Source organism: Cebus imitator, unplaced genomic scaffold (assembly GCF_001604975.1).
Source record: "Cebus imitator isolate Cc_AM_T3 unplaced genomic scaffold, Cebus_imitator-1.0 Scaffold228, whole genome shotgun sequence".
NCBI classification, from domain to species: domain Eukaryota; kingdom Metazoa; phylum Chordata; class Mammalia; order Primates; family Cebidae; genus Cebus; species Cebus imitator.
Window position 1 is genome coordinate 1170657 of NW_016107543.1, and position 11868 is coordinate 1182524.

Below are 11868 nucleotides of genomic sequence, written 5' to 3' on the forward strand. Positions count from 1 at the left end.
AAAAAAAAAAAAAAACAGAAAACTATCAGAGCCAAATAAAGAAAAATGGAAATGACTGGGGGAAACCACTGACTAACGAGTTCAATGTTCAAGAGAAACTGAAAAACAGTGCTGCTTTTATATAAAAATTATGTGAAATTAAACAGAAATGTTGTAGTTCATAAATGAATGGTGTTTAAGCACTTAAGGAATATAAAATTATCACCTGTTAGAATGTGTAGTAAATGGAATGGACAAAAAATATGAGTGACAGATAAAATCAATTAAAAAAAATTTTTTAAAGATCTTAATCTGAATTTTATTAAAGTTGATTAAGACTATTAGTAAAAGAAAGCAGGCCAGGCACAATGGCTTACTCCTATAATCCCAGCACTCTGGGAGGTCAAGGCAGGAGGATCACTTGAGCCCAGGAGTTTGAGATGAGCCTGGGCAACATAGTGCGAGACCATCTCTAAAAAAATTAAGAAGTAAAAAAAAAATTCGCTGGTCATGATGACACACACCTGTTGGGAGGCTAAGGCAAGAGGATTACGTAAACCCAGGAAGATGAGGCTGCAGTGAGCCATGATTGTGCCACTGCACTCCATCTTGTGTGACAAAGAGAGATCCTATTCCCCACTCCCAATCAGCCCCTTGCAAAAAAGGCAGGTGTGATAGCTCATGCCTGTAATCCCAGCACTTTGGGAAGCTGAGATGGGAGGATTGCTTGAGCCCAGGAGTTTAAGACCAGCTAGGCAACACAGTAAAACGTTGTCTCTACAAAAAGTGCAAAAATTAGCCGAGCATGGTGCCATACATCCACACACCTGTAATACCAGCTACTCAGGAGGCGAACACAGGATGATCACTTGAGCCTAGAGGTCAAGACTGTAATGAGCCATGATTGTGCTACTGCACTCCAGCTTAAGTGACAGAGTGAGACTCTGCCTTTAAAAAAAAAAAAAAAAATTGATATTAAGTAATAAGTGGCTATTTGCCTAGTAGCTTCCTAAGATCAACTGGTATAAAATGAAATTTATTTTCCAACCTATCCCTAAGCCCTTGGAATTTCAGTTTTAATAGCTAGAATAGTTACACAAACCCAGTAAAAAGTTGTTTAAAAACAGTAAGAATGTATACATTTCCCCTACTAAAATTTATTTCTAGTAGTTTCAAAATAAAATCATAAAGTTCTCTCAAAGCCAAGCAAAAACATTATTTGGTACAAAGTAGCAAGCTCGCTGCATTAGAAGAAAAGGCCATTTCTTCACATATTTGAATACAGCATCAACACATAGTTCCACATGAAATTATATTTCAAAGAATTTTTTTCGCATGTAAAATTTTAAACATCTAAAACAAAAGGAAAGGATTTATTTTCAAAGGTTGACTTTCTGTAGAAACTCTCAGACACATAATAGTTGCTAAATGTCTTACATTCTTATTTCTATGACGTATGGACTCAATCTACATTCAAATTTGGTTCTGCTCTTTGGCAGCCTAAAATGCCGTCAGGGAATCTAGCTGGCTCCAAAATATCCAGTTTTTTAATTGAAGAGATACTTCTAGTTCACTTATTAAATGCTGTGCTCCTAAGCCCTAACATAGTTGGCATTTATAAGTGGTATTTATTTAGAGTAACAGTGAAAAGTCAGGACTAAAGGACAGAGATCATTTACTGCAAACATAAGAATTTCAAGAGAACAGTTTGGATCTTAATACAACTTTATTCTGCAGTTACTCTGCAGTTTGTTTACTTTTATTTCATTAAATTTCAACTTAACATTTAGGCAATGAAAAAACTGACTCCTAAAAACATTTCTCTCTAATTAAAGATCAGTTTGTTATTCATCAGGTTACTTCCAGATATGAATTAGATTAACAATAAGACTCGAGAAACTACAGTTAGCCTGGAATCTCACTGCATGATTCATTCATCTATACCTAAGAGGAATCTGTTTCTTTCACTCAAGTTAGTATCTTAACTTTTCCCATTTACAGACAAATTCTAGAACACTTTAGGAAGTATCTGTTGAATAAAGACTGTCCATATGCTCTTGTTCAATGCGGAAATTCTGATAAGCCCTTTCAAAGCAGATCTTTTAAAATAAAACTCTTCTATCGTTCAATTATTTTTTGGCACAGTGTTGCAGCCAAACTTGAAATACTATGTAGCCAAAGTAATGTTCAGTAGGATGAAGATAAATATATTTGAGCACTTAAAAATATTAAATACCATAGTAACAAGATTTCCAAACCATTGATGGGCGAGTTCATGTCCCACAACCAGAGCAACCCACTGGCGTGATGAAGAACAGGAATTTTTTGGATCAATAAGCAATGCAGTCTCCCTGTGTTTAAAAAAAGAAAAAATAAATAAATTTAAACAATAAAAGTGGGCATGCATAAGTTGGAGAGATTCAGACAATAAATGAGATGGTCAAGTTAGGCTTTAGAGATATTAGGAAAACACTTCCTAATATGGATAGAAAAAGTTACAGAAAGATTAAAGACTACCCCAGTAGAATTCACACAACAGAATATCAAAGATGTGACACAAGTTTCGTTATCAGTTTGTTGATAGGATTAGCTGTCTCAAATTCTGGGAAAACACTGTCTAAGGGATTAGGGATTACTGTGCCAGATGAAGAGAAAAGGAAGTCCTTCCATTAAATGAGGGGAGTGATGGAGGAAGATGAATTCCACAGTCCCAAAAACAACATTGAGCTGGCTGTCTAAAACTTAGCTCATTTAAGAAGGCAATTGAAAGTGAAAGGCAAAAACTTGTTTACAAACAGACTCTGCTTTTGAAAGTTATACAACTCACATATTTATGTTGTAGTGACAGACATGTAAAAACTTGGCTAGCAGATATGAAATCAGGGATGGTTCTTCAAGCTGGATAAATAACTATGAAACTACTGGGAGGAAAGAAAGGCACTGCAATGAGAAACTGAGCCAAGAATATATCTAAAAATGCTACTAATGCCAGATGCTCACTTTAAAATCTTACACCCTCAGATAGTAGCACCAAAGGGAGGGGAGTCCATCTGCATTCTTGAAATGTGTGTCGAAGTGGGGGAAGGTAGAAAAATTTACACCAGATCATAAAGCAGAAGCTACTCAACTGTGATTAGGAAGGTGACCCTTATGAAATCAGTGATTGAAAAGATAAGGTAGGGTAATACATCATTAACATACCTATAAGTAACAAGGCCCCAGTTCTCCATGGCACCTTCATAAAATAAATACAAACATTTATTGATATATATACATACTCTTTCACCAAAAGTCACAAAATTTTAAAAAGTTATTACAATTCAGCAATAAAATGAAATTTACTTTACCAGCTGCAAAGTCTGCAATAGCAATGAGATCAATTTTAGGTAGAGGATAAGGAACATTGAAGTAGTCCTTATAAAAAGGCAAGGTTTTAGCAGCAACCTATAAAAGTATAAACAAAATAACCATCTAATAAGTATTTTATTATAATTCATACTGAAACCCATAAAGGAATCCTGTTGTAAGCCAATGTATCATAAATTACTAGAAATTAATAACGGGGAGCCCTACCTCCGAAGACTGCCTTAGCTCCAAACTTTGAATACAATGGCCAAACTTTAATCCATTTGTAACTTGATATGTAAATATATAATTACATATTTTCCCACCCATTCCCTAGAGAAATTTCACTCTTACATTCTCTTAATTACTATTTTGTAAAATAACAAAACACCAAGATTGGCATTTCCAAAATTCTATTAAAAATAACCAAGTAGCACAACTTTCAGATTAAATTATAAATAACTGTACTAATAATTGATCAGAAATGTAAATTCCCCAACCTGGAGTTATGGACTGTTGGAACAATCCTCTTCAAGTACATTTACCTCTAATGCAAATTTTCCTTGCTCTGCTTTGCCAACAGGAGTGTAAACACGGACACATACACCATCTTTTGACCTTGTTTCTACAAAGTCATATTCACCCACAACAAATGCCACCAGATATGTAGACATAACAGGTGTGCGGGCAAACTTCACTTCCACTAAATTTTCATCATCAGGGTATGGTTTCCGGTCAATTACATTCTTTAAGGAAAAAAAAAAAGAAAAATTTAAATAGGTTTACATTAATACTGTAGAGCAAATACCAGCCAAAAACTGTAGGCTTTATTGCATCTCTTTCCCCCTTTCTAGCATGGCTTATGTCTCTGCCACAATTCATCCAGTGCTTTTATGCTGTCTTTAAGAAGGAAAGTGGTCTGATAAATAAAACACTCATACTAAGAAGCTGAAGGGCTGGGCACAGTGGCTATGCCTGCACTGTGGGAGGCTGAGGTGGGCGGATCACAAGGTCAAGAGATTGAGACCATCTTGGCCAACATGGTAAACCCCACCTCTACTAAAAATACAAAAATTAGCCTGGCATGGTGGCACACGGGGTTCCAGCTACTTGTAATGCTGAGGCAGGAGAATCGCTTGAACCCAGGAGGCGCAGTTGCAATGAGCCAAGATCACACCACTGCACTACGGCCTGGCGACAGAGTGAGATTCCATCTCAAAAAAAAAAAAAAAAAAAAAAAGAAGAAGTTGGAGGCTGAAGTGTTATAACTACCAAGGACCTGTGAGAGAAAAGAGAAATGGACTTTTCTTGAATACTTACTATAAGTCAGGCATTGGGATGATTTAAGTAAAGGCTTATACTTTTCAACTGACATTAAGTTTAGAAGAAAATGACTATTAATAAAAATAAAATATAGTGTAGAATCTTCCATTTCAAAGGATACAAACTTCTAGGTCTAGGGCTTTCTCTACCAAAGTTGGCTCTAATCTTATTATTATTTTTTTTTTTTCGGAGACAGAGTCTCACTCTGTTGCCAGGTGCTAGGCTGGAGTGCAGTGGCACAATCTCGGCTCACTGCAGCCTCCGCCTCCCGGGTTCAAGCAATTCTCCTGCCTCAGCCTCCCGAGTAGCTGGGACTACAGGCGCACGCCACTGCGCCCAGCTAGTTTTTGTATTTTTAGTAGAGACAGAGTTTCACCATGTTGACCAAGATGGTCTCGATCTCCTGACCTCGTGATCCGCCCGCCTCAGCCTCCCAAAGTGCTGGGATTACAGGCTTGAGCCACCGCGCCCGGCCGGCTCTAATCTTATTTGTGAAGAAATTTCAACTTTACCTTTAGAGTCCCTAATTTCCCTTTGGTGCTCTCCCTCTTTTTCCTATTCAAGCTCTGTTTCCTCAACCTCTCTCTATTCTTCCTTCTAAGGAAGACTTATTCAAAAACAGACTGATAAATTCGCTAAAGTGTGAATGAATATTTCAGTTTAATATATTAGCCTCCTCTCTAACAATATGTGAGAAGGGAATGACATTCTATTTACAGGATTCTCTTCACCAACAAGAAGGCAAAAGCCAGTTATTTTCAGGTGCAGTAGGTTTTTCCAAGTTCCCCACACAAGACAGTCCTAGACAATACACTTCAAGTGGGGGATGCTTACTCTGTTTATGAATGAGATCAATAACGCTGGTGAAGAGAACACATTCCAAGAATACAAACAGCCAGAAACCTAAATATACTTCATTATGCAGCTGTATCTTTTGAATTTTATTTTTTTTTTTGAGACGGAGTTTTACTCATGTTACCCAGGCTGGAGTGCAATGGCGCGATCTCGGCTCACCGCAACCTCTGCCTCCTAGGTTCAGGCAATTCTCCTGCCTCAGCCTCCTGAGTAGCTGGGATTACAGGCACGCACCACCATGTCCAGCTAATAGCTTTTGAATTTTTAAAATTTTTCTTAAAAAATAGAGACAGGGTCATGCTCTGTTGTAACTTTTTGTGTGTGTGTGTGAGACAGAGTCTCACTTAGTCACCCAGGCCGGAGTGCAGTGGCGCAATCTCAGCTCACTGCAGCCTCCATCTCCCAAGTTCAAGCAATTCTCCTGCCTCAGCCTCCCAAGTAGCTGGGATTACAGGTGCCTGCCACCGTATCTCGCTAATTTTTAAGTTAGTAGAGATGGGGTTTTACTATGTTGGCCAGGCTGGTCTCAAACTCCTAGCCTCAAATAATCCACCTGCCTCAGCCTCCCAAAGTGCTGAATTATAGGCATGAGCCACCATGCCTGGCCTATTTTTTTTAAGAGATGCGGTCTTGCTCTGTCACCCAGGCTGGAATATAGTGACACAATCATGGCTCACTGCACCCTTGAACTCCTAGGTTTGAGAGACCCTCCCACATTAGCCTCCTAAGTAGCTAGGATTACAGGCAAGTGCCACTATACCTGGGGTTTTTTTTCCTTAATTTATTTTTGGATGCCACTACATAGACGGCTAATTTTTAAGTTTTAAATTTTTATAGAAATGACGTCTATGTTGCCCAAGCTGGTGTCAAACTCCCAGCCTCAAGCAATCCTCCTGCCTGGTCCTCCCAAAGCACTGAGATTACAGGCAAGAGTCACTGTGCCTGGCTTTCTTTTGACATTTAATAAGTCAAGACCTTTTTCTTTTTATCTTTTTTTTTTTGGAGATAGGGTCTGGCTCTGTCACTCAGGCTGGAATGCAGTGGTGTGTTCTTGGCTCACTACAACCTCTGCTTCCTGGGTTCAAGTGGTCCTCTCACCTCAGTCTCCAAAGTGGCTGGGACTATAGGTCTGCACTACCACACTCAGATAATTTTTGTATTTTTAGTAAAGATGGTTTTCACCATGTTGGCCAGGCTGGTCTTCAACTCCTGACCTCAAGTGATCTGCTCACCGTGGCTTCCCAAAGTGCTGGGATGACAGGTGTTAAGCCACCACATCTAGTCCAAGACCTTTTTCTTTTAGGTACTATAAATCTATTAAACTTGTCACTTATGTCACTTATTTACCTCTCTAAATTAAAAGAATTGGATAATCTTATAAATATATTTAACAAGGAATATGGCAAGGAGGAAAATCCTCCAAAAATAAGGCTATCAAGATAAAGAGGTCTTGGCTGGGCACAGTGGCTCATGCCTATAATCCCAGCACTTTGGGAGGCTGAGGCAGGAAGACAGCTTGAGCCCAGGAGTTTTAGACCAGCCTGGGCAGCACAGTGAGACCCCAACTCTACAAGAAAAAGAAAGAAAAGAAAAGAAAAGAAAAGAAAAGAAAAGAAAAGAAAAGAAAAGAAAAGAAAAGAAAAGAAAAGAAAAGAAAAGAAAAGAAAAGAAAAGAAGAAAAAAAAAAAAAAGAAAAGAAAAAAAAAGAAAAGAAGAGAAAAGAAAAGAAAGAGAAAGAGAAAGAAAGAGAGAGAGAGAGAGAGAGAGAGGGCTTATTGAAAATAAAGAAAACTAGTATTATGTTCCTATAATATACCAAGCACTGTGGTAGGTGGTTTCATGTTATCCCATCTAATCAGCAAACTAAATCTGCTAAAGCCTATTAAAAATTTAGATAGACTTATAAACACATACATACCATGTTTGATAAAGCTACTCTGTCTTTAGGAACAACCAATGAGATATCAAAAGTTGCTTTTATAGCAGGCTCATCCCAGCAAGGAAAAGCCCTCCGGGCATCAGTAGCCTGAAGAAAAGAATATGAAATATAAATACCTTAGAATTAACCTAACAAGTTATTTCATAAAGCAGTCACCATTTCTCTGTCATTCATTCATTCCCTTGTTCAAATATTTACTTTCTCTTCAGTGCCAGGCAACAAGCTAGGCATTAACTAGAAAGAAAATACAACACTTGCTACCACTGCCATTCCAGCAATTATCCAGGAACTGGGTCTGCTATGGATTTTAACAATATATTATAATTATTTATAACTAAATTTTTGTTTCTAATAAAACATTTTAACATTTTGAATTTAATGTAAATGCCTTCATCAATGATGTTAACACAACAAAGAGCACACAGCAGTAAAGAATATGCTATAAGAATTCAAAATTGGGAAAACATGGTAAGTTGCCTCTCTGGCTCTTATTTTTAAATTAAAAATAAAAGTATTCTCAATATTTGACATGCTTTGTTCTTTATCTGGAATGGCAGCAATGGGACTAAAGACAGGCTCTATCAATTCAAAACAGGTCATATATTTAATGGCATTTCCATATGCTACACATAAAACTGTCGCCACTTGACCTACTTAAGAGAGTCCTCATTCTTTCATTAAAAATTTAAAAAGATCAAACTTATTATGAAAGCAAAATAAAACTTAGAGGTTCTGCAGGGTAAAACAAATTAGAAGTAAATTGGATAAAAAAATTTCAGGTTATCCCAAACAAGCAAACAATATAGGGATATGGTCAGAAACATAAGAATGGGTATCATGAATTGGTTCATTATCCATACTGAAATTTATAGAAATAAAATTAATTAGATTTAACACTTAAAAGTACAAGTAGCAGATTCAAAACAATTTATATAACTTGTAAATACTTAATAAATAAAAATCATCCTGGCCTACATAGGACAGCAAATATGTGTGTATACACACACACACACACACACACACGTATATATATATATTTATATACATACGAAGAAAAAAGAAAAAATCAAAGACAGCATAGATACTACAGTAAGATAAACAAAAGATGTCAAAGAAGCAAAGTAATGCTAGAAAACAGCTAATAATGCTAATGCTATGGGAAAAGCCGCAGATGTCAAATACTAAGAAAACGATTTTAATCAATAAAGGTATACAGTATACAGGCAATTCAGGTATCAAAATATGTGTGTGTGTGTGTGTGTGTGTGTGTGTGTGTGTGTGCGCGCGCGTGCACGTGTGTGTCTAACTGTACGTAATCATTCTCCAACCTATACCCTTAATTTCCTCCTTTCTATAGAGATAATGGCTAAATATAAAATAAAAATTCTAAAATCATGAATATAATCATGGCCAAGAACACCTAGCCTCAAATAATCACCCCACAAAATAAAACGCAGCTTTATCAGAATGCCTAATTTAAGAATCATAATATTTTAGAGAAGAATATCCATACCTCAAACTGTGTAACAGCAGCATAGCGCACCTCTCCAGATGGGGTAGTATATTTACTTCTATAGAAACCTTTCATTTTGTCATTCAGCTCTCCAACAAAATCTATCTTTAAGGTTCCCGTACCTGTGATCGAAGATAATTAAAAAACACTTTTATGGAGATGTTAAATACAGTTACCAAAAAACATGTCCTCAAGACACTATAAGTTGGCTATTCACAATGTTCAAGTCATTCCTTCCTTTCTCAAATATTCCTCCTGGCAATGGAGAGAATACAGTACTTACTAAAGTAAAAGAGAGACTAATCTTAAAACAACTCTTGAAAGCCATGTTTAGGGTGGCTGCCTAGAAAGTTATTAACTTAGTCTCAAACTACCAATATATGAAAATGAAAACAGGAAAAGAAACATTTATTCTTAAATGCCTGACATGTGCTATTGTGCATAATGCTTTTAAAATATATATAACTATTTATAAACCTGGAAGTAGATATTGTCCCCATTTTTTCAGATGAGGAAACTGAGGCTGAGAAGCTAAATAACTTCCCCAAAGTCATAAAATTAGTAAGTAGTGAGAATGAGATAAAATGTTTAAGTCTAGAATTCATGCTCTCTGCCAATCATACATGTGAATTGGTCCTTTTACACAACTTCATGCATAGAAAGAGAAACGTAGCCAATTACTCTATCATCAAAACAAGACACTAAATGTTTACTCCAAATGGAACACTGATTACAAAATTTTGTATGCAACTCTGGAGAAGACCAATGATTTGCTCAGCAACAGGGCATAAAACAAATTCTTACAAGTCACCTCAATCATTTGAAATCTGATAAAGAAATACATTAATAAATTATTAAATGCAAATAAAAATACAACTTAAATATGTATTCTACTGTTGTGTAAGAGCAAAAACAATTTAGACAAAAAATGTAAGCTTTTTTAATTTATATACTTTCTTTTTATAACATAAAAAGATTATTCTTATTATCTAGTAATCATCTGGTAAATATAGATGCATGGCAAAACAGTAATCTAGCATTCTGTGTTTTACAAATCAAGTCAGGAAAAAACGTGGAGAAATATTGACTTTTTAATTGATCCTTTTAAAGATCCTACTTATATCAAGATTTAGAGCATGGGAATCTAACAAATCAAAGATATGGCATGACTATAAAGTAATTAGCCAATCATACCAAACTTTTATATCTTAATGTTTCAGATTGTCATTCTGGATTGCTGAAGAGCAATGACATTTGAAGTTGTTCAAAATGTTGTGACTTTCTCTCTGACATTGTTTTTTTGTTCATTTGTTTTGTTTTTGGCACAGACGCTCACTCTGTCACCCAGGCTGGAGTACAGTGGTGTGATCTCAGCTCACTGCAGCCTCCGCCTCCCGGGTTCAAGCAAGTCTTGTGCCTCAGCCTCCCGAGTAGCTGGGACTATAGGCGTGCACCACCACGCCTGGCTAACTTTTGTATTTTCAGTAAAGACAGGGTTTCGCCATGTAGGCCAGCTGGTCTCAAAACTCCTGACCTAAAATGATCTGCCCACCTCGGCCTCCCAAAGTACTGGGATTACAGGCATGAGCCACCGTGCCCGGCCCCTCTGACATTCTTTTGAATGATTTCAAAGTCAAATCTTCATCTTATAAAACTGAATTTGCTTTTTGGAAAGGACCAAAAGTTATGAGGAGTGTGAGTCTACAGAATAAGTGAATGACAAACTACCAACTAGTTTAGCCTGATGCCTCAAACTGGTTCTGAAAGTAATTTAAGTGAAAATTTCAGACCTTTAGAGCAAAGTCATCACCAAAGTGCTATATGCTTAATCATTCTGAGAAAAAAACCAACTCGACTGAAGCTTAATTGAATTGACATTTGTGATGGTTATTTTTTTTAAATCAGATATTTGTGAATATCTAAAGAGGACAATAAATACTTTTTTCTTTAAAGAGAATGACAGGTTACTGGGACAGCATATATGAATTTACTAAAATAATCAATAATTCTAAATGATACTAAAAAATTAAACTAAATAACACAAAATTAAATTTCAAATTTCATTTTCTTTAGAAATTCACTTAATTTTTTTTAAAAAGCAAATGTATTCACATTAATGAAGTTTGCACAGAAGGTCTAACAGGTTATAAAAACCTACTACCTTTAACGGAAACTGTATGATGGAATTTTATGTTACAATTCCATAAGTGGAATTGGCCAGTCTGTTTCACTATGTCAATCAACTGTTAAGATTTTTTTAAATATATTTCATATTTCATGGTAAATCTACTTGCAAGTTTTCCTACTTGGAATAAAAGTGTATTTAAAACTCATAACTAAATAAGAAAGGCTGCTTACACTTTTACTCGGTTTTAAATCTCCAAGGCCATCAAACCATAACAAGATATTGACAGTGACCACTTCCAAAAAGTGGCATACTAAACAAAATACAAAGTATTGGAAAGAGTTATTACCTGAAATTCAAACAAAACACAAGTTAAAGTATTTAAAAATCATTAATAAATTTAATTAGTGTCACATTATATGATACCAATTACAAAGTATTTACTTACTATTCATAAAGTGGAATTTTAGGGCAAGTAGGAGAAAAATGACTTTTTAATAAATTTCATTTATCAAATTTACAGCATATTAATTGATCGCCAAATTGTCTAATTTTATACCTATCAACACACATAATTTATACTACTTCCTCAAATTAGATACCTTATTTCATATCCAATGTATGAAATATTTATCTGTTTGGGGTTATAAACCATTTGAAACATACATCAGGCCGGGCGCAGTGGCTCACACCTGTAATCCCAGCACTTTGGGAGGCCGAGGCGGGTGGATCACGAGGTCAAGAGATCGAGACCATCCTGGTCAACACGGTGAAACCCCGTCTCTACTA

General features: G+C 36.1%; 1 protein-coding gene across 1 annotated transcript in view; it reads right to left on the bottom strand.

Moving 5' to 3' along the window:
- Window positions 1-11868, bottom strand: part of NPEPPS (aminopeptidase puromycin sensitive) — a 105111-nt gene that overhangs the window by 36731 nt on the left and 56512 nt on the right. The window contains exons 4-9 of the mRNA XM_017497067.1: window positions 8955-9076; window positions 7421-7528; window positions 3870-4070; window positions 3327-3423; window positions 3181-3214; window positions 2216-2330 (exon numbers count right to left, since the gene is read on the bottom strand). Coding sequence (XP_017352556.1) covers window positions 2216-2330; window positions 3181-3214; window positions 3327-3423; window positions 3870-4070; window positions 7421-7528; window positions 8955-9076 — 677 coding nt within the window. The remainder of the gene's footprint in view (window positions 1-2215; window positions 2331-3180; window positions 3215-3326; window positions 3424-3869; window positions 4071-7420; window positions 7529-8954; window positions 9077-11868) is intronic.